At 41.0% G+C, this 23,506-nt stretch overlaps 2 protein-coding genes across 3 annotated transcripts; both read right to left on the bottom strand.

The window, feature by feature from the left end:
- Positions 1-1,822: 1,822 nt before the first annotated feature.
- Positions 1,823-22,783, bottom strand: LOC106383865. 2 transcript variants are annotated; one of them, XM_048777323.1, is made up of 5 exons: positions 22,323-22,783; positions 22,102-22,192; positions 21,912-22,033; positions 21,363-21,829; positions 1,823-7,143 (listed from the first exon to the last, which is right to left on the bottom strand). In XM_048777323.1, the coding sequence occupies exon 5, from the start codon at positions 5,824-5,826 to the stop codon at positions 4,093-4,095; it is 1,734 nt and encodes a 577-aa protein (XP_048633280.1). In that variant the 5' UTR covers positions 5,827-7,143; positions 21,363-21,829; positions 21,912-22,033; positions 22,102-22,192; positions 22,323-22,783; the 3' UTR covers positions 1,823-4,092. The 2 variants fall into 2 exon arrangements, with proteins under 2 accessions (XP_048633280.1, XP_048633279.1); XM_048777322.1 differs by lacking the exon at positions 21,912-22,033.
- Positions 1,917-4,000, bottom strand: LOC125608146. Its single transcript, XM_048778093.1, has 6 exons — positions 3,715-4,000; positions 3,273-3,621; positions 2,994-3,173; positions 2,811-2,910; positions 2,318-2,585; positions 1,917-2,233 (listed from the first exon to the last, which is right to left on the bottom strand). The coding sequence occupies exons 1-6, from the start codon at positions 3,998-4,000 to the stop codon at positions 1,917-1,919; spliced, it is 1,500 nt and encodes a 499-aa protein (XP_048634050.1).
- Positions 22,784-23,506: the final 723 nt, after the last annotated feature.

The raw sequence follows: 23,506 nt of genomic DNA, 5'->3' as shown, positions 1-23,506 counted from the left end.
AGAAGTCCTGCGATTGCTAACAATGTCTTTGAGACGGCGCTGACCTATCCTCTCAAACTTCTCCTGAACTAAACCGGTTAGTGTAGAACGCCATGTATGAGTTTTCTACAACAGAAGAGAAAGTTGATATTAAAAAGTAAATTTAACTAAAGAAAGTTGAAATGCGAAGTCTAGAAGAAAAGAACTCAACTGCAAACTCTACAAACCATCTTTCTTGTCTTCGCCGAGGCACAACAGTCCAGCTGTAGTATTGACCGTTAAACTTGTTTTTAAAGATCTTACTGATCTTCCGAGTCAGTTTACCCTTGTCCGAACCAAACCTAGAAACACAGAAAAATCATATTAGGCTGAGAGTGATATAAAATACATTCATCGATATTCAACAAACATTAATCACAGTTAGTAATCAAATAAAATTTACAAACATTCAAAGGACTAAAGCTTAAACCCGTAAATGATAAAACTGAAAAAAATCACAAGTCCTAAAGCTAAAACCCGTAAAGAACAAAAAAGACTACTCATTCACAAGACAGACAAACAACTCGTTATGAACAAGTCATTGAAGGTTCAAGCTTTAGTCTTTTTGTTCAGTACAGCTTGCAGCTTTAAGCTTTAGTCAAAAGACTAAACCTTTAGAAGACCCATAATGAACAAAAGAATAAACCTTTACAAGACAAAACAAACAACTCATTTACAAGACAAAAGAAACAAGTCATTACCCTTTAAACCGTTATGAATAAAAGACGAAACATTTAGAAGAAAAAAAACATTCACCAGTACAAGAAAGCTCATCATTTCCAAACCCAATCAAAATTAAGCTTCAAGATAAGAAAGTACCAAGTGGTTCCAGGCTCCAAGTAGGGAGAAAGGGTAGTTAAGCGCTCCCTGCCTGGCTGGGATAGAAGAGCATTGACAACATCCATCTGGTCTTTGGAGAGAGTGGGTTCTACATGAGGAAATTCTTCATCTTCTGAATCTTCTGCAGTCTGTGAGTTCTGAGCTTCAGAAGTGCTCTGAGATTGTGGCGATTGTGGTTGTCAAGTCGCTGAAGTCTGAGATCCTTGAGGTAGGGAAGTCTGAGACGCTCGAGGGTGTGAAGTCTGAGACGCTCGAGGCTGTGAGGTCCGAGACCCTCGAGGCTGTGAAGTCTGAGACCCTCGAGGCTGTGAAGTCTGAGACCCTCGAGGCTGTGGCGATGGAGTTGAATCTCTTCTGGATTGGACCGTCGAGTCCTGGAAAAGCTGTGCCGGAGGTGGATAGTCAGACACAGATGGTGGAGGTTGGCGGTTCGGGACAGGCGGAGGCGCTTGAGTTCTTGGAACGAATTCGTACTGCGAGGGAAGGGGAGATGGTGTCATCGCACTGGAGGTGAACATCTTCTTCTGTTTCTTCTTTCCCGACATCGTCTTCAGTGATTAACAGAGGATATGGAGAGTTTAGATCGATAGAAAGAGGTGAGATGTGTTGAAGGCAGAGAGAACACAAGTGATTAGGGTTTCTGTTCTTTTATCGATTATAAGAGTAATTATTTTGGGCTTTGGAGGGTTAAATTAATTTGGGTGGGAATTAATTTAGGCTTCGCGGGGAGTGAAAATTTCACCTTATTTACATAAGTCACCAAATGAAAATTAACAACACAATCACCAAATGAAAATTTGGCCGGGTCTTTTTGGTTTTAGTTTAAGGTTAATACAATTTAGGGTATAGGGTAGTGATCTAGAATGTGTTGGTTTAGGGCTCAGAGAAATAATTTTACTTTGTTTATGAGTTGATTATATATTTGTTTTAAACAAAAATATATTACAATACACAACAAACAAAGTTGCAAAATTATATTACAATACACATTAAAACAAAGTTTACAAAATTATATTACAATACATATTTAAACAAAGTTTAGAAAATTATACTATATTTTAGTAGGGTACTTCTCCATCTTCGTCGGATGACGATATATTACATTGAAATTCATCATCTTGTTCAACATCTTCCACATCAACATCGAGATTTATAGGTTGTACCCGAGCATAAACCAAATGATCAACTGCTAGATCTTCAACCGTAGTCATTAAAACAGCATCATCATTTACTTGTTGCAACAATGTCGGTTCTTTATTTTCATATTCTCCAGAAATGATTCCCCTCGGATTCACTTTCAAAACATTGAGCCACAAATGCTTTGGTTTCTTAACGTACGGATACGGGATATAACAAACATGATCTGCTTGAGATGCTGTGCATGTAATATCAAATAATAAAAGTATAATTAAATTAAGTATCAAATCATAAAAGTATAAGTTCAATATAAAATACGTACCTAGAATAAATGGTTCGTATTTATGGTATTTCCTCGATGAAAGAACATCGACGATGCCACCATTGCTCCGCCGAGTGCCTCTACCAACTAACGGATCATACCACTTACACTTAAAAAGTGTGATTTTCAAATCGACCGACCCCTCATACTGAATTTGTATGATATCAGTCAAGATCCCGTAGTAATCAGCTTCATCAGAAGCATTTGTGTAGCTCTCCCCTTTAACACTCACACCGTAGTTACATGTCTTTCTTCCCTCGCCATGCTTCTGCGTATGGAACAAAAAGCCTCTTGTGAAATAGATGGGCCATGTTCTCGCCTTATTCATGGGTCCATTCGCAATATCTTTAACCCACTGAGGAAAATGATGTGTGTTGCTCCAATAGCTAACCTGCAACACATATATATATATATATATATATATAATTAAATCAATATATATTTATATATTATTATATACACATAGTTAAATAAAAGTATTAGTCAAACGTACATAATCTTTCACCCATATTTGATATTCGTCAGCTCTCTTCGCAGAGAGGTCTTTTTCAGAGAGGTCTGCATATTTGGCAGTAAGGAAATCTTCAAACATCCTAAATTAGTCAAAAAAATATTAGTATGGGAAATTATAGTTGGGTAAATCAATACGGAAGATGATAATATTATCAAATTATACCTCTCAAATGGATGAAAATAATCACAATTTCGTAAAACATATGCATGTGCGCATCTGTAGTCTTTCTCGGAAAGCCATATTTCTTGCATTTCTCCACTTGGACGACCTACATGTGTAAATATATCTGGCACTCCAGGAACATGATATACGGGAACTTCACCTTCATGAAATCTTGTGAACCTGTCCAAATGATTATGAAAATTATTAATGCACATTTATAAATAAAAAGCATGCACATAGACATAAAAACTGAAACCGAGAAATAATGATAGCGTTTACCATGATTTCGTTTGTATATGGTCAACAAAGTAGTGCTCTGAGAAGTAAGCTATCTCATCGTTGATATATGATTCAACAATCGAGCCGGCCGCAAATCTTTTGTTCTTTGCTTTCGCTTTCAATTTTTTGAAATTCCTTTCAAAAACATACATCCACCTATATTGCACAGGTCCTCCTAGTTCAGCTTCGTAGGGGAGATGTATAGGCAAGTGCTGCATGACGTCGAAAAACGATGGTGGAAAAATCTTCTCCAAATTGCAGATGATCAAAACAATATTCCGTTTAAGCATTTGGACGTGATTTTTCTGTAAGGTTCTCGAGCAAAGGTCTCGGAAAAATACACCAACCGCTACAATATTCAAAATGTATTTATTAGTAATATTTACTATAATTATAAAGGTTTATCATTTCAAAATAAATTAAAAAAATAGCTAATTAGTACCTGATAGCGCAAGATGGACGTTTTGGTCTAGGAGTTCTGAAAATATAAATGGAAGTAGCCGCTCCATAAAAACATGGCAGTCATGACTCTTCATGCCAGAAAATTTGTTGTTCTCTAAATCAACACAATTAGCTAAGTCTGAAGCATATCCGTCTGGGAATTTAACAGCGTGTTTCACACATTCCAATAACCGTTTTTTTTCATCTTCGTCCAGCATGTAAGGAGGAAATGGAGCTTGACCAGCAGTATCAACATGTAAGTGTGGCCGATCACAGAATATTGCCATATCCAATCTTGAATTGATTGTGTCTTTCGATTTGCCTTTAACATTCATAAGAGTATTGATGATGTTGTCAAAAAAATTCTTCTCTATATGCATCACATCAAGATTGTGTCTCGGAGTATCAGGTCCTTCCAGTTTGGCAACTCCCAAAAAATGCTTTCCTTATGCCAGTTATGATATTTCCCATAACCAGGCTTCTTCTTTTCATGACCATTTCCACCGCAAACAGACGTTTTCAGTGGATTGACACCCGATAACTCTGAGTAAACTTGCTCACCAGTCAAAGATTTAGGTGGAAATTCATTTACCGCGTTTTTTCCCTTCAAGAAGTCCTTTCTATTCTTCCTTAGTGGATGATCACGAGGAAGAAATCTGCGGTGACAATCAAACCAACACGTCTTTCTTCCATTATGTAGATAAAAAGCTTTCGTATCTTCCATGCAAATTGGACAAGCCAATTTACCATGGGTCGTCCATCCTGATAACATGCCATACGCTGGAAAATCGCTTATCGTCCATAGTAACACAGCTTTTAGATTAAAATTTTGATTTAAGGACACATCGTATGCTTCAACCCCAGTTGACCACAATTCTTTTAACTCCTCGATCAAAGGTTTGAGGAAGATATCAAGACTAGCTCGCGGATGATTTGGCCCAGAATTCAGAATTGTAAGAAAAAAATACTCTGTACTCATGCACATATCAGGGGGTAGATTATATGGAGTCAGAATCACGGGCCACAATAAATGATTACGAGACATCCCAAACGGATTGAATCCATCAGTACATAATCCAAGATAAACGTTACGAGGTTCTTCGGCAAACTGGGGATATATATCTTGAAAATGTTTCCATTCTGCCGCATCAGATGGATGACACATTTCCCCCTCCTTTGCTTGGTGCTCAGCATGCCATCTCATTGCCGCTGCTGTCTTCTTGCTCTGATACATTCTTTTCAGCCTGTCAGCTATAGGTAGATACCACATACGACTATATGGTACTTTGGTTCTGCGTCTTTTGTCCCTAGGCTTCCATCTTGCTGCACCACAAAATTGGCACTCTTCCCACCTTTCATTTTCTTTCCAGAATATCATACAATTGTTAATACAAACATCAATTGTATGATATGGGAGCCCTAAGTTGTGCATCAACTTCTCGGTCTCGTAGTGTGAATCGATTGCTGTGTTTCCTTCTGGTAAATAGTCTGTCAACATTTGACATACTGAATCCACACATTTTTCACTCAGATTATAATCTGCCTTGTTTTGCAAGACCCGAGCAGCTAAGGATAACCGTGACTGCCCTTCACGACAACCATCGTACAAAGGATTTTGTGCTCCTTCTAACAAATCGTAGAACTTCTTCGAATGGTTGCGTTGCGGGTCTACTACATTCTGATAACTATCATCATGTTGATAGTTATCAAAACTCACATTATCACGAAATGCATCATTCACCATATATATATAATTATCCTCATTACCAACTTCTTGATCACTACCACTTAAATGCGTCGGGTCAACATAACTCGTTCCTAATGCAATATCAATTTCTTCTCCATGTTTATACCAAACATAATAGTCTGGCATAAATCCTCTATTATATATATGTCTCCAAATTTTTGTTCCCGCGAGAAATTTATCGTTTTGACAAACAGTACACGGGCAGAAAAACTTACCGCCATTACTTTGTGTTAGAGACTGACTGTTTGCGAATGTCATAAATTGTTCCACCCCCGCTATGAACTCTTCAGAAAGTTTTCCTGTCTCCTCATCGATCCTCTTGTACATCCACTCTCGGAAATTTGAATAATTATAATTTCCAGACATTATATGACAAATGTTAGTTTTTTTTTTAATTTTCGTTTTTTTTTGCTACTTTTTTTTCATGCTTTGTACGAGTGAGGAGAAGAAAACGGTAAGAGCCTGTATATATATAGAAAATATTCTGACTAATTAGTGACTAAATTCCGACTGCAGATAAAAATTAGGTACACCGACGAAAAAATGTTTACCACGTTTGTACCGGTTTTTGCAGACTACTTAGCGACTTATTTGTGACTAGAGATCAGTCGCAAATTAGTCGCTACATTTACGACTGATCAACGACTAATTTTCCCCGACTGCGTTATAGTCGTATATCAGTCGTAAATTTAGCGACTATTGTGCGACCGAGTCTCTGGTCATGAATCCGTCGCTAAGTAGTCGTAAATTTAGCGACTGTTATGCGACGAAACATCTGTGTCCCTTCTTTCCGACTGATGTACGACTACTCTTTTGGCGTCGCTATTCAGTCGCATGGTAGTCGGAAATTAGTCGTCTTTTTTTGCGACTACTATTTTAGTCGAAAAAATACAGTCGGAAAACGCAGGTTTTCTTGTAGTGCCGTTGAGACACGAGATCTAGCTTGTTAACCAGTGAAGCATGCGACAGCTGATCACTGAGTTAAGCGGTTGAGCTCTAACATATCATGCATGCAACAAATAGGTATCTATAGGTATTAATGTATTATAATCTCCAACACCTGAATAGTGGCCCAACATCTAATATCATTTTCAACCAAGTTACATTTACTATTTACTTCGCTTGTTACTATTGCTATTTCATTTAAACACTTACAACTCTTAGAATTAATAAACACTAGATTTAATTGTTCCCTAGCTCCTTGTGGATTCGATCCCTAAGTACTACATCTGAACCTCTTTTGATGAGAGTAACACTCCTTAGGGTCATTTGAGTGGTATCAGTCAACACGTAATGTAATGAAAGACATTACGAATATCACACATTTAAGGGAAAAAATGAAAAGTTACCATCACCTACAAGCAATGCCTCGGCTCAGAACATATACGAAGATGATGTTGTAGTTGGAAATGATTTATTTGGAGGTTTGATGTACTGTAATTGCCCACACTTTAGTTTTACACTTTGAATTTATATTAATATTATCTATTCATATGCAGGAATAGAAGATACTGATGAATTACAAGTATTTGACTGTACTTCTCAAGATAATACTGATACAGAAACAGAGAAATCTAACATAGATGATCCTACGGATGTGGATGTAGAGCTTCTGGTAAACGTTGTAACTAAAAAAACTGGAGATTCACAACGCCCTGATGTTACAGGCACCACAGTGGTAAACTACACAGCGAAGAAAAAACAACATTTAAAGGAAAATGGTAACGAATCTGATTGCAGTTTCAGTTTAGATATGACATTCTACCTTTTTGCTATAAACATTAGAAGTTTTAATGTATTTTTTTCTTTCTGCAGAATATTTAGATGACGGTGATCCTGACTACAAATGTTCACACTGTGGAGCTATAATGTGGTATGGAGAATGGCTAAACAAGCGTAGAAATGCAAAGAATCCTACTTTTTCTTTATGTTGCATGCAAGGCCAAGTTCAGTTGCCTCTATTGAAGGAGCCACCAACTATTCTAAAAAATCTTTTGGAAGGGGATGATCCACGAAGCAGGCATTTCCAAAAACATATACGACCTTATAATATGGTTTTTTCTTTCACTTCACTTGGTGGAAAAGTTCAGAGGACTTTAAAGAAGGGTAAAGGACCTGATATGTTTCAACTACAAGGAGAAAACTATCACTTAATTGGGAATTTAACTCCACCTGAAGGAAGTGAAGCGAAATTCAGACAGCTATACATAGTTGACACAGAGAATGAAGTTGAAAACAGAGCAAAATGTTTAAGGTATTACAATGTTTATTTGACTGGCTCTCATCAAGATGTTATAACTAACATAGTTTGTACTTATATTTTTACAGCTTTGGAAAACAGAAAATTCAGGTCAAGAAAAAGGATAATCTTAGGAAAGATATTATTGATGCTTTGATGAGGATGTTGAATGAGGTCAATCCATATGTAAAAAAGTTTAGATCAGCAAGAGATCGCTTCAACAAAGATCCTGAAGATTCATTTCATACGAGGATTGTTAGTGAGAGGTTAAAGGCGGAAGGACATATAACACACCCTCTGCCTCAGAGGTTGCCGCCCTTATTCCTGGAGATTTTAGTCTTGATATGGACAGAAGGGATATTGTTCTACAACAAAAATCAGGGAAACTGTTGAGAATTAACGAGATATATGCTTCCTATCTTGCACTTCAGTATCCTCTTTTGTTTACGTATGGAGAAGATGGATCAGACTCGGTATTAAGAAAGGGGCAACGAAGATTACAAAAAAACAGAAGAAGCCTAATATCAGTATGAGGCAATTCTTTGCTTTTCGCTTGCATGAACGTAAGAATGAGTCTTATTGTCTCCTACATTCTAGAAGACTATTTCAACAATTTGTGGTGGATGCTTTCACAACAATTGAGTCTAATCGTCTGCGATATTTGAAGCTAAATCAAACTTCCTTGCGATCTGATAGTTATGATTCCATAAAAGCGTCGGAGAATGCAGGCAAAGTGGATATGAATGAGCAAGGATCAGAGTTTACTTTGCCAGCTTCTTTCGTGGGGAGTCCTAGATATATGAAGAACAATTACTTGGATGCTATGACAATATGCAAGCATTTTGGATTCCCAGACCTTTTCATCACTTTCACATGTAATCCCAAATGGCAAGAGATCACAAGATATGTGAAAGCGAGGAAGCTAAAGGCTGAAGATAGATCAGACATTATTTGTAGAATTTTCAAGATCAGACTTGATTCATTGATGGATGCTTTAGCCAAGAAGAATATTTTGGGAGAGACCCGCGCATGTAAGTTAAAGTCCGCTGTGAAATTTTGTTTTAATGTTGTGATGCAGTTTATGTTTGATCTCATTGACGTCTAAAATGTTTGTTTTTGCGTGAAACAGCTATGTACACAATTGAGTTCCAGAAGCGTGGTTTACCGCATGCTCACATTCTCCTATTCATGAAGAAAATAAAGCAGCCTACAACAGAGGACATTGACAACATAATATCTGCTGAGATTCCTAATAAAAAGGAAGAACCAGAACTTTTTGAGATCATTAAGGATATGATGATTCATGGACCATGTCGAGCAGCTAATATGAATTCACCATGCATGGAGAATGGCCGTTGCTATAAGTCATATCCTAAATCATTTGCTGAGACGACCAGTATTAATAAAGAAGGATTTTCGGTTTACATAAGGCGTCAACAATTAGAAAATTATGTTCTGAAGAATGGAGTGCGATGTGACAATCGATATGTTATTCCTTACAACCGGCAATTATCTCTCCTTTACAGAGCTCACGTTAACGTTGAGTGGTGCAACCAAGTTGGGTCTATAAAGTATTTATTCAAATAAATAAATAAAGGACAGGATCGTTGCACAGTTGCTGTTGAACCCCCAGACCACATTGTTGCAAGTGAGTTAGGAGATGTCGATCTTACTAAGGAAAAACTTGAGAAGAAAAGGAATGAACTCAAGGAATTCTTCGATTGCAGGTATGTTTGCTTAATGTTCGTGTTATAAGTAAGCTGCAAATTAAATGGACTGAATAAAAAAATTTGTCGTTTTTGCAGATATGTTTCGACATGTGAAGGAACCTGGAGAGTGTTCAAATTCCTTATTCACTATCGATCTGTTGCTGTAGAGAAGCTTAGTTTTCATCTACCCGGAAAGCAAATTGTTACATTCAAAGGGAAAGATAAATTGAAAACAGTGGTCACCCGGAAGCTCATTGAAAATACAATGTTCTTAGCTTGGTTTGAGTTGTGTAAGATTGACTCCCTTGCCAGAACGTTGACCTACGCTCAGATTCCAAACTTCTTCACTTATGATAAAAGGTCAAAGATGTTCAAAAGACGGAAAAGGAGTTTTGGTCTAGGGAGGATTAATTATGCTCCTCGGACCCAGGAAAATGCTTATTTCTTGTGTGTATTATTGAACATTGTCAGAGAATCCACCAGTTATGATGACATTAAAACCTATGAAGGTGTTCTATATCCGAGTTACAAAGCAGCATGTTATGCTTGTGGGTTATTAGATGATGATCAGGAATACATTGATGACATACTAAGAAGAAGTTATGAAAGCACAGCAAGTGAGCTACGAATTTTTTTTGTTATGATGCTTATGAGTAACACTTTATCTGAGCCGGAAACTGTATGGGAACACACTTGGGAGGTTTTGTCTGAAGATATAGAGCACTGCAGGAGAAAAAAATTTCAATAGACCAGGTCAACATTTATTTTTTGCATAGTAAACTTCTATAATGCTACATGATAGTCCTGCAAGCAACTAATAATTTTATTTGTTTGCCTGTTGTAGGAACCGAAATTCGCACTGTCGATTTCCGTTTAAATAAGGAAACTAGGAAAACCCTAATTTCCCAGAGGACCCAGATATCTGCTAATTACCACATGTCAAGCAATCAGAACACGAGAATAACAACGATAAAGTATAAGAAATCGAAAAAGAGACAAAGAAGATCTTATTCCGAATTTGCGTATGGCTGTTTACAACAAAATATAGCCTGGGCTCAAGAGCTATCGGCGAGATTCCTAGTTCTAGTAACCCTAAGACGGCTAAACCTAAGTGAGTCGCAGCTCGAAATAACAAAAACGGAAAATTGCCTAAATTGCTCTAAGTGCTAAGTTTGCTCTCAAAAAGTTCTCCCCCATGCTCCTCGCCTAGGACTCCTTATATACTAGCTCCAAGGTCAGTTTACGCTTTTACTCTTCTGCCCTTAAGCCGTCATAGCATAAAAATGGAGATATTCCATTTTTCCCGATCTTCACAATTATCTTCAAAACTTCCGTATTTATCCGCGGAAACTTGACATTTATCCTTCCTTGTGGGCCAAGCGTAAACCGTGCTGCGGTTTACGGGCTTTTGGTTAAGAAATCATGGGATGGGCCTCGAGTCGTGTTTTAGGTCCCTTTGGGCCGTCTTCCGACTCGACACGTTTACTACGATATCTTTTTGATAAAGAAAGAACCTTCCGCGGTTTCTAATCCGCGAAGTTTGATCGATGAGTTAGAATAGCGGAAAACATGGACTGAGCTTGCTACGGTTTTCGGGAGATAGCATTCGAAGGTTTGACGAGAATGCATGGATTGATGTCTGTCGATGTTCGGAAGAGTTTAATCGCTACACAGTGACCGAACTTCGGCTCGAGCCCGGTCGCTACGTTGCGACCGAGCTTGGCCGAGCTCGGTCGCTACGTAGCGACCGGGCGGGACTATCGCTCAGTCGCTACGTAGCGACCGAGCTTTGGCTCGAGCTCGGTCGCTACGTAGCGACCGAGCAGAACGATCGCTCGGTCGCTACGTAGCGACCGAGCGGGACGGACGTTCGGTCGCTGCGTAACGACCTGTTTCGAGCTTTTGTCGGACATCTCGATTCTTTCTTCCGTAAAGCTTTTTCGTAAGGAAGAATCTATTTCGAAAAGTACTTTTCGGAGAAATTCTTATTTTCTTCCTCGGACGTTTTAAATGTTAAATTTGTCGTAACCGTTTTTGACCCCAACAGTTTGCCCCCCAGCCCGTTAGAGTTGTGACTCTAGCGGGCGGATAGATGACTTTGACAAGTTTAAGTGTATTAGACGAAATTCACATTTTAAACTCCGCGGAAAAAAGTTGTCGCGACGATATTCCGAACCCATACTTCTATACGTAGTGAGCTCTTGTCATTCATTTTCTTCACACCTTCCCTTCTTCATTCCTTCAAAAACCTCTCTAGTTTCATAACTTTCCTTTCAACATGTCTTCCTCCCAAGGTGATAAGAAGGATTCTGATGTCGAGATGGGCGAGGCCACTTCTCCGGCTCCGGTTCTAACTTCTCCAGCGGAAGCGCCGGCTTGTGTTGCCGGTCATCTTTCTTTCCGAGAGAAACTGGTTCGTCGCCAAGCCGAGAAAGAACTAGCTCAAGCTGGCTCCGAGTTTCCATCTTCTTCCGTGCAGGTCGTTGCCCCGTGTCATGGGACCGAAGTCATGGCTCCTCTCCCGCAAGCCCTACCTGCGGGATCTTCCACGACTCCGATCCTCGTCGAGGACAAGGAGAAGGCTGCTGACTCTATGCCTCCTCCTCCAGCCAGAAAAGAAATCGTTCTGGCATTGCGTGCTCCTAGCGCTGTCCTAGCTACTCAGCCTAAGAGTCGGAAGAGGAAACTTGCCAAGAGTGGTGACGGGGAGACTTCGCAGCGAGGTGGATCGAGCCTAGCATCGGGACTTCGCGGAAAGGTTTGTCTCTTGTTTGAATTCTCGATCGTCTTTTGTGCATTCTTTTCTCGGACTTAGTCTTAAGAATTTTCACCGTTCCCAGTTCATATCGTTGATCGATGGGATGATCAGCGAATGTGGTTCTGAGACCAGTCGCCTTTCCGGGGAGTTGGTGGAGCTTCAGGGCAGATGGTCCGAAACCGAGGCCATGTTGATGGCTGTCAAGGACTCTCACTCTGCGAAAGTGTCGAAGCTCGAGGTTGTGATAGGAGAGCTTGAGAGGGACCTTGGGAAGACGGCGAGTTCCTTGCTTAAGGAAAAGAAGGCCAGGAAGGCCAAATCCTCGGAGGTGCGTCGACTCCAGCGTCAGATCGAGAGTGACGCGGGACTAGCGCGCCGCGGGATCCAAGAGGCTACGGATGCCCTTCGCGCGGAGTTTCAAGCTCGCTTGGCGAAGATTTCTGCTTCCCTGGGTTCCCTCGAGTGTATCCGGAGCAGGGATCTAGCTTTGGTGACGATTGAGGGTGGGATGGTCGTGGTTCGGTCGTTCCAAAGTGAGACTCCCCCGACCTTGGAGGCCGAAGAGGCCCGGCTGTCCGGCTGCAAGGGAGATATGGCGGCCGAGGATGGAGATTTCGGTCTCATCCTGGCCGACCTGAAATCCGCGTGCTTCCTTCCGACATGTTCAGAAGACCCAGAGGGAAAGACCCGATGTCGGAGAAAACGGAGGTGGCGCGGCTCCAGGCTCGGACGCGGCAGCGGGTGAAGAGGGGGCGTAAGTTCTGAGGATGACTTGGGTTAGATCTCTTGCGAGAGATTTTTTTTATGTTTTTATGTTTCGGCCTTAAATGGCCTTGTTTGTATTTCGGGACTGGCCGTGTGTGGCTTTGAATCCCTGCCGCTCCGCGGCTTTCTTTTTATGGTACGATAATCGGATAACGCTTTTTATGAGTTTGTGAATAGTGGGGAGGAAGGTGATGAGTTGTCGTCTCATATCCTTCTTCGATTGTGAAATATTTCATTCGAGATCTGTTTCGAGAGTTCTTCCGCGAGATGTGAACTCTGCGTGGGTGCTGAAGGTGTCAAACATAAACATAGAGGCATAGTTTAAGAATCTCTTATCTTTAGATATCATGTCATTGAGATGTTAGAGACCAGTGCGCTGGGTTTAGGGCAAGACCTAGGTTTACTTTCGGTTTAAGGATTGTGCGGTGACTAACTGGCTATCGTTTTTCCTGTCGCGATTTCTTCCTGATTCGTATCGATGTAAAGTCCGCGATAGGTTCTCGGCTTATACGACTTGTTTGATATGAATCGAGCATCTCTCCGGAGACCGGAAGTGCTAGACCAAAATTTTGGATTTCTTTTATAACGCTATTATCCTTGTGTCGGATGTAAGAGAGTCATCTCCGTGAGATGGCTATGTCTGTTTAGGACGTTTGTGAGTTCGATGTGATCAGCATCGGACTTGGTGGCGTGTGCCGTTGTTTTGAATATTTTGCACAAAATAAGTGTTAGTGTGTGCATATATATGTCTTTTTTGTTACGGAGGTTTCGTTTGCTCGGAAGAAATAAACGTTGAGGCATCTTTTGCGACGTCTCCTAAGCGGCCGACTAATTTCTGAAGACCTCGTTCTGATTTTACGGGTGAGGATGTTTTGATAAGTCAAAAACACCAAGAGCGTGGTAAGAAGTTTTTTTGATTTTTTTGGGAGTATGCGAGTATACGTACCAACTCCCCCCCCCCCTTTTTAATGAGGGGGGACAGCTGAATTTGCCTTTCGACAAATTGCCTACGTACTCTTTGCGTAGATCAAGCCGTCCCGTAGTTCAGTGATTGCGAGTTGGTTTATTTAGTGATAGTATTTTTTGAGATGCATCGCGTTCCAGGTTCTAGGGATTTTTATGCCCTGCATGTTGGCTATTTCGTAAGAACCTGGTCGGACGTTTTTTTCGATTTTATAGGGACCTTCCCAGTTTGCTCCGAGTTTTCCCGCGTTTCGTTCAGCGGTGTTTTGGAAGACTTTGCGAAGGACCAGATCTCCCTGATTGAACCTACGATTCTGTACGTTGGAATTATAGTATTTTGCAGCGGCGTGCTGGTAGTTTTGAATTCGGATGAGCGGTCGATCTCGGCGTTCGTTAATGAGGACGAGATCATCCAAGAGCATAGCATCGTTGAGTTCCTCTCGTTCGGGTAATAACCTTCTTCGAACACCGGGAAATTCTACTTCTGCGGGAATCATGCATTCCGTGCCGTATACCAGAGCGAAGGTCGTTTCTCCCGTTGCTCGCCTTGGGGTGGTACGGTGAGACCAGAGGACTCCCTCGAGTTCGTCGGCCCATCTGCCTTTTTTGGCCTCTAAGCGTTTCTTCAGTCCGTCGAGAATGGTCTTGTTGATTGTTTCAGCCTGTCCGTTGCACTGCGGATATCTGGGGGTTGACTTGTTGAGTCGTATCTTCCATTTTTCGCAGAATGCCTCGAATCGGGTGGAGATGAACTCAGACCCGTTATCGGTTACGATCTCGTAAGGAACTCCATGCCAACAGACGATGTTTCTCCATACGAAATTCTCGACTTGGACGTCTTTTATACTTGCGTATGAGTCCGCCTCTACCCATTTTGAGAAAAAAATCGGTAAGGACTAGAAGGAAATGCTTTTGCTTTGAATTATGCAGAGGTCCGACAATATCCATGGCCCAGCGCATAAAGGGATAAGGCGATGTGATGGAGGAAAGAACTTCGGCCGGTTGTCGGATGGTTGGTGCATGCCTTTGGTATTTTTCGCATTTTCGTGCGAATTTCTCGCAATCTCCGATCATTGTTGGCCAATAGTATCCATGGCGTTTGATTTTCATGGCTAGTGATCTTCCGCCGGAATGTATTTCCTCCATTACTTTTCTCGCCTTTTCTCCTTCCAGGCACGTCATGAGTGGTCCGGAGAATCTCCATTTGTAGATTTCACCATCCACTGTTACGTAGCGTGCGGCATGTGTTCGGAACTTGCGAGCTGCCCATTTTTCGGCGGGCAGTTGCCCATCGACAATGTAGTCTCAAATCGTCTGAAGCCATGGGGTATCACAGCCGTGCTCAGATCGCTCCGATGGTGGTGATATCGTAATTTTTTCTTCCTCGTCGTCTTGACCCTCTATGAGATTGACGACGATTGGTGGTCCGATGCTCGGATGTTCGATGAATTCGACCGGAATTACCCTTTTGAGTCCTTGATCGGAACTTGATGCTAGGGCCGCGAGGGCGTCCGCCTGGACATTCTTGGAACGGGGGATCCGGGTAAGGGCGAAACAGTCGAAGTCTTGAGCTAGACCTTGGACAAGTTTGAGGTACGCGTCCATCCTTTCGTCTCTGGCTTCATACTCTCCGCTGAATTGACTGGCCACTAACTGGGAGTCGCAGTAAGCGTGGAGATTACGTATTTTTAAGCCGTGAGCCAAACGTAGACCCGCGATTAATGCTTCGTATTCGGCCTCGTTGTATGAGGCATGGAATTCCAGCCTGAACGATTGTTCCAAAATCTCGCTCGTTGGAGATGTGAGACAGATTCCGATTCCTGATCCTTGCTTGGATGAGGATCCGTCGACGTGGAGGAGCCAGGTGGAATTTGGTTCATCATTGGTTATTGTTCCCGTTGGAAGATCGACCAAGAAATCTGCGAGCACTTGTGATTTTGCCCTCGTCCTTGGTCGGTATTCGATGTCATACTCGCTTAACTCGACCGCCCACTTAGCCAGTCGGCCTGATTGACTTGGGCTATGCAAAATTGTCCGTAAGGGAAAAGTCGTGAGGATGACGATTGTGTGGGATTGGAAATATGGTCTTAGTTTTTGGGCCGATGTTACGACCGCGCATGCCAATTTTTCCATCAACGGATACCTAGATTCGGCATCCAGCAAGGTTTTGCTTATGTAAAAAATAGGTTTCTGCTCCCCGCGTTCTTCCCTGATCAGGACTCCGCTTACGGCCGTTGCCGACACAGCGATGTACAAGAATAAAGGCTCCCCTTCCACGGGTTTTGCGAGGACTGGAGGAGTAGCTAAATAACGCTTCAGCTGTTGGAAGGTGTTTTTGCATTCTTCCGACCATTCGAATTTTTTATTTCCTCGCAGGACGTCGTAGAAGGGCAGGCACTTATCTGTTGATCGTGAAATAAATCGGTTAAGCGCTGCGATTCTGCCGGTCAGTCTTTGGAATTCCCGCTTATTCTTTGGTGAAGCCATCTCGATTAGTGCGTTGATCTGTTTTGGATTTGCTTCGATGCCGCGGTATGTGACCAAGTAGCCGAGGAATTCCCCTGATGCCACGGCGAATCTACATTTTGTTGGGTTGAGCTTCATATTATGGGAGTTTAGTTGTGCAAAACATTCTTCCAGATGTGACACGTGATCTCTTGCTTTGAGGGATTTGACGAGCATGTCGTCGATATAAACCTCCATCGTTTTTCCGAGTTGTTTGGAGAACATTCGGTTCACGAGTCGTTGGTAAGTTGCACTAGCGTTTTTGAGGCCGAAGGGCATTACCTTATAGCAATAAGTTCCGCGATCGGTAATGAACGCAGTCTTCTCACGATCGTCGGGATTCATCCTAATTTGATTATAACCTGAGAAGGCATCCATGAAGGATAAGAGTTCGTTGCCCGCTGTTGCTTCTACCAATCGATCGATATGTGGTAGAGGGAAGCTATCCTTTGGACATGCCTTGTTTAGGTTGGTAAAATCCACGCAAACTCGCCACTTCCCGTTCTTCTTCTTGACTACTACGGGGTTGGCGAGCCAGTCCGGGTATCTTACTTCTGTTATCGACCCAACTTTAAGCAATTTTTCGACCTCATCGTTTACTGCGGCAGCACGTTCGGGTCCTAGCTTCCTTCTTTTCTGTTTGACGGGTTTGAACGTTGGGTCGATATTCAGCTCGTGACATGTTATGTTAATGTCGATTCCCGGCATATCTTCCGCAGCCCATGCGAAAGTATTAAGGTTCTTTTTAAGACAGGTTATGAGTTCTGTCCTTAAAGGCTCATGGAGATTGGCTCCAATCTCGATGCAGCGTTTTGGGAAGGCTTCGTCGAGACAGATCGTTACCACGGGTTCGCACGTTGGCTCGCGTTTTTCATCTAGAGCTGCGATGCTGCGAGACTGCCAGAAGAATTCCGCTGAATCCTGACTTCGTGTATCTTTCCTGGAGGTCTTTTTCTCCGCTTTTCTAGGAGTGATTTCGAGGATCGGTCTCTTTCGTTTTAGTTCCGCGGCGAAACAAACCTGTGAAACTCTCGGATTTCCCCAAATTACCTCGACTCCGCTAGGGGTCGGGAACTTGAGGCAAAGATGGTAGGTTAATGGGATTGCGCGCATGGTGTTCAGCCATGGCGTTCCCATGATAACGTTGTAAGATGCGGGGCGGTCAACGACTAGAAACTCTGTGACGTTGGTCACGGTTCCGGCTTTGACAGCGAGTCTAATCGATCCATAGGCCATGGTCGTTTCCCCCGAAAGTCCTAGCAGTGGGCTTGGGCATTTCGTGACTTCGGATTGATTGATCCCCATCTTTTCAAGAGTGTCTTTGAAGATGATATCGGCCGAGCTTCCGGTATCGATTAGCACTCTAGCGACGTTGATATCTCGAATCGTCAACTCAATAACAAGGAGATCGTTTCGAGGTTTGGCTCGATCAATCGTTTCTCCCCCCTTGAATGAGATGATGTTCGCACACATCGAATCTTGCATACCGTTCTTGATCGTTGAGTGGCTATTGCGGGTTAGATTGATCCGTAAGTCCCCCTCCTTTTAGCGCCAAACAGTGGGAACCGAAATTCGCACTGTCGATTTACGTTTAAATAAGGAAATTAGGAAAACCCTAATTTCCCAGAGGACCCGGATATCTGCTAATTACCACACGTCAAGCAATCAGAACACGAGAATAACAACGATAAAGTATAAGAAATCGAAAAAGAGAGCAAAGAAGATCTTATTCCGAATTTGCGTACGGCTGTTTACAACAAGGTATAAGCCTGGGCTCGAGAGCTATCGGCGAGATTCCTAGTTCTAGTAACCCTAAGACGGCTAAACCTAATTGAGTCGCAGCTCGAAATAACAAAAACGGAAAATTGCCTAAATTGCTCTAAGTGCTAAGTTTGCTCTGAAAAAGTTCTCCTTTCATGCTCCTCGCCTAGGACTCCTTATATACTAGCTCCAAGGTCGGTTTACGCTTTTACTCTTCTGCCCTTAAGTCGTCATAGCATAAAAATGGAGATATTCCATTTTTCCCGATCTTCACAATTATCTTCAAAACTTCCGTATTTATCCGCGAAACTTGACATTTATCCTTCCTTGTGGGCCAAGCGTAAACCGTGCTGCGATTTACAGGCTTTTGGTTAAGAAATCGTAGGATGGGCCTCGAGTCTTGTTTTAGGTCCCTTTAGGCCGTCTTCCGACTCGACACGTTTACTACGATATCTTTTTGATAAAGAACGAACCTTCCGCGGTTTCTAATCCGCGAAGTTTGATCGATGAGTTAGAATAGCGGAAAACATGGACTGAACTTGCTACGGTTTTCGGGAGATAGCATTCGAAGGTTTGACGAGAATGCATGGATTGATGTATGTCGATGTTCGGAAGAGTTCAATCGCTACACAGCGACCGAACTTCGGCTCTAGCCCGGTCACTACGTAGCGACCGAGCGGGACAAGCGCTCGGTCACTACGTAGCGACCGAGCTTTGGCTCGATCTCGGTCGCTACGTAGCGACCGAGCGGGATGATCGCTCGGTCGCTACGTAGCGACCGAGCGGGATGATCGCTCGGTCGCTACGTAGCGACCGAGCGAGACGAGCGCTCGGTCGCTACGTAGCGACCGAGCCTTGGCTTGAGCTCGGTCGCTACGTAGCGACCGAGCGGGACGATCGCTCAGTCGCTACGTAGCGACCGAGCGGGACGGACGTTTGGTCGCGGCGTAACGACATGTTTCGATCTTTCGTCGGACATTTCGATTCTTTCTTCCGTAAAGCTTTTTCGTAAGGAAGAATCTATTTCGAAAAGTACTCTTCGGAGAAATTCTTATTTTCTTCCTCGGACGTTTTAAATGTTAAATTTGTCGTAACCGTTTTTGACCCCAACACCTGTCCTTTTTATTTTAATTTTAGGTCTATTGCTGAGCGATGACGAAAAAAAAGAAGTATGCTTTACTAGAGATTGTTTTTTGTTAGCGGTTTTGGTGGAACTGGGAAAACTTTCCTCTGGAAATTGCTATCTGCAGCCATTAGATCTCGAGGAGATATTGTTCTAAACGTGGCTTCAAGTGGCATCGCATCATTGTTGTTGCAAGGCGGTCGGACAGCTCATTCAAGATTCGGTATTCCTCTAAATCCATATGAGTTTTCCTCATGTACTAGGAAGCATGGAACTGACCAATCTAATTTAGTGAAAGCATCATCACTTGTTATCTGGGATGAAGCGCCTATGATGAGCAAGCATTGTTTTGAAGCGTTGGACAGAAGTTTATCTGATATTGTGGGAAAGCACGACACACAGCCATTTGAGGGAAAAGTTGTTGTTTCGGAGGCGATTTTAGGCAGGTCTTGCCTGTTATAAATGGAGCTGGTAGAGCTGAAATTGTTATGGCCACACTTAACTCTTCATATCTATGGGATAACTGCAAAGTGCTTAATTTGACTAAGAATATGAGATAGCTCTCTGGTGGTTTATCACTTGAAGAGTCAAAGGATCTAAAAGAATTTTCAGAGTGGATTTTGAAAGTTGAAGATGGTAAACTTTCTGAGCCTAATGATGGGGAAGCAGAGGTTGAAATACCCACTGAATTTCTTATTACCAAGTCAGATGATCCTATAGAAGCAATCCGCAAAGCTATTTATGGTGATTCAACAACATTGCATGAAAAAAAAAGAGGCCAAGTTTTCCAAGAGAGAGCTATTCTTTGTCCAACCAATGAGGATATGAATATTGTTAATGATTATATGTTGGATAAGCTAAATGGTAAATTTCTATTCTTCACTTATTGTTTCTGCGTCCACTATATTTGTAAGTCTAATTCTCCTAAAATATGTTTTCAATTTCAGGTGAGGAAAAAATTTATAACAGTGCTGATAGTATTGATCCTTCAGATACAAATTCAGTAAACAATGAAGCACTTAGTTCTGATTTTCTGAACACTATTAAGGTTTCTGGTTTACCAAACCATAGTCTTAGACTGAAGGTTGGTTGTCCTGTTATGGTTTGAGAAACATAGCTCCTACAGACGGCTTAATGAATGGCACCAGATTGCAGATCACACATCTAATGGATTTTATGGTTCGAGCTAGGATTATAACAGGAGAAAGAGTTGGGGAAATAGTTGATATTCCTAGATTGTTGATAACCCCTTCTGACACCAGATTGCCTTTTAAAATGTGGAGAATGCAACTGCCTCTTGCTGTGGCTTTTGCCATAACAATCAACAAAAGCCAAGTACAATCACTATCTCAAGTAGGTATGTATCTACCAAGACCTTTCTTTTCACATGGTCAGCTATATGTGGCTGTTTCTAGAATCACTTCAAAAAAAGGATTAAAAATTTTGATTGTGGACAAAGATGGAAAAACACAAAAAAAAACTATGAATGTAGTTTTTAAAGAAGTTTTCGACAACCTTTAGCTGGCGGGGGATAAGATATGTGATCCTAATCGATTAGATGTTATACGTTTTATGTTTGTATGTGTTCTTTAAAAAGTTCAGATTCCTATGTGTTTGTTCTTATATATCTATTAAAGAAAAATAATTAAAATTAATTTTAACTGGTGTTATGTCCACTTTTGCTCTTTCCAGGTTTGTGTTGGTGGAAGAGTGGTTGCTGGTTCAGAAAGATTGTTTTAATAGATGCAAACTGCATTTTATTATTTGTTAAATCAAACGTTCATTTCAATAAGATTGTAAAACTTCAGTTTTTGACCTGCGTGTGAATTCTCTTTGTTCATTTCACTCTATTATGTTTTTTTAATTTTCTGAAATACAATTCTATCTTTACGATAAACCTACAGAAGCAATCAGTCCGACAAGTAAAAACCAAACATCAACTAAGTCATAACTCAGACAAGCTAAAACCAAACATCAATAGTTAAGGCAGGGTTCAATCCTAATCAATACTTATTCTACATGCTCATACATTCCTTTAATCCTATAAATTAGCTACGATAGATAATCGTAATCACTAACCGTATTCTCAGTCTGCGTCGAGGTTGTCGTCTTCCATTGTATTTGGATAACTTGAATTTCGTCCTCCGATAGTCCAATTCAAACATACACCACATATAAAATGACATGATATCAGGTTTTTTGAGGATGACTGATGCAAGATTATAAACTATTGTGAAGAAAAGAGTTGTATTAATCGTGGTATTAACCCAGCATAAATACTTAATCCATTGTTTTTTCTTAATCTAAGTTCTTTAAAATATTTTTACATTGCTTTAAACTTATGATTTAGTTTTTATAGATAAGTTATTACTAACCGTATTGAAAGTATGTTGTTCGCAAATGTTGTTGACTAACTCATTGGTCTTCTGGCCCTTATGATCTGTGATGTCATTGTCGTTAAAATTCATCTCTCTATGTGTGTCTCGGTACTCAGTCTGAGCGTCTCTTTATATCACTTATGATGACTGCAATCTAACACTTCATGCCTGTGAACCACAAAAGATTTTTACTTACTTATAGCTCAGGACAATAATACTTTTAAATCTAACATATAAACTGAGCACAAACCATGCCACTAACATATCAACGTCTGATTAAGAAGTCGTTCAACAGTATGCCTGAGCTAAAGAAAAGTCGGCCACAACAGCTACAATCTATCCAACTTTAAAATCATTCCTGAGCTACCTGAGCTAAAGAAAAGTAAACTAAAATCAAACAATTTGCAAAAGCAAAGAAAGGAGAGTTACTTATACGTCACCTTTACATATATGATGCTATCATCAGATTTATGCCAGTTTATAAATCTGAATCCGGGCTCTGTCTATCCGCTCCAAGGGTCTATATTTTATCTACATGCAGGTATTTGAAAAATTAAAACAAAGAATGTATATTAGAAGAAACTAATTGTATTTACCTGCTCACAGGAAGCATAAAGTAAATAAGATATATGTGTCGAGAAGATGTCTGAAAATACTTGACCCTGTAGGACTCTTTTTAGCACGAGAAGATGTCTGAAAATACTTGATTGTTTTCAATCAGTCTCGATCTTGACAAAAAGATTTGATTTCTCCAAATTTGAAACTTGATGGCCGATCTACTCATGGAGACAATGATCTATTGACATAAGAAAGAAACGATCAAAGTGTTTAGGTCTTTGACAATGATCTATTGACATAATATACTTTCTTGCTCGTTACGCCTTCCAAGCTGCAATTCACACGCTATGGAGGGAGAGGAACGCTCGTAAGCATGGTGAGGCTCCGTCCTCGCAGGGAACCATCATCAAGTTCATTGACAAGGCGGTCCGAAACAGACTGATGTCATTACGAAGGGACCACCACGCTAGAGCTTTGCGAGGTGCATATCAAACATGGATTGGAGCTGTCCAAGCTTAAACTGTATTTGATCAAATTCCTAGTTTTATTTCTCTTTCTGAAAAGCTAAAGAACAAGTAGCATGAGCTGTAAAAAGTATATTTTCTTTTGAATCAAATTTAACATTTATTCAAAAAAAAAAAAAAAAAAAAGTAATCGTTTAAACTGAAAATAAAAATTGGAAGTCTAACCTTTGACATAATACATCACCTGATTTAGCAAATACTTGATCGAATGAAGTTGATAAAAATAAAATTGTACTTTCAATGGATTTGATTCTTCGATCCCTTTTTCTACAGATGGAACATCGAAGCAGCAATTGGAGAGAGAGAGAGAGACAAAGAGACGATAGAAATTTTTTTTTGCATATGTTTTTGATACACGCACAAACTAATGTTTTCCCGGAATAAGCAGTTACAAATTGGACTTCATAAACATCTTTTATTTTGGGTCATAATGTTAATGTAAACACTATGGCCCAAAATAAAATATACACTAAATTCATCACATTAAACAGTAATACACACTAATGTTAAACTTGAACAACATATAAATCTATAACATAAGCAGTGACAAAAAGATAATAAGTATAAAAAATTAAATTGATCTCATTTTCAAAACTTAAAAACATATGATTATAAAGAACTAACATCCGCATGGGTGCGCGGCAAAAGCTAGTTAAAATGTTACTTGAGCCGTACTTGGTTTATAGCCCAGCGAGACTCCGACCTCGATAAATGGACTTCTCGAACCATGTTTAAGCAGCATGTGTGGAATCTGGCAGCAACA

This window comes from Brassica napus, chromosome A4, assembly GCF_020379485.1.
Source record: "Brassica napus cultivar Da-Ae chromosome A4, Da-Ae, whole genome shotgun sequence".
Classification (NCBI taxonomy): domain Eukaryota; kingdom Viridiplantae; phylum Streptophyta; class Magnoliopsida; order Brassicales; family Brassicaceae; genus Brassica; species Brassica napus.
Note: the sequence above shows the minus strand (reverse complement) of the source record. Positions and strands in the feature narration are given on the sequence as shown.

Coding starts and splice junctions, on each gene's coding strand:
- LOC125608146 (XM_048778093.1), bottom strand. CDS start 4,000: ATGGCAATATTCTGTGATCGGCCACACTTACATGTTGATACTGCTGGT. Junction 3,622..3,714: donor CGTCCATCTTGCGCTATCAG/GTACTAATTAGC, acceptor TGAATATTGTAG/CGGTTGGTGTATTTTTCCGA. Junction 2,911..2,993: donor TATTTTCATCCATTTGAGAG/GTATAATTTGAT, acceptor TGACTAATTTAG/GATGTTTGAAGATTTCCTTA.
- LOC106383865 (XM_048777323.1), bottom strand. CDS start 5,826: ATGTCTGGAAATTATAATTATTCAAATTTCCGAGAGTGGATGTACAAG.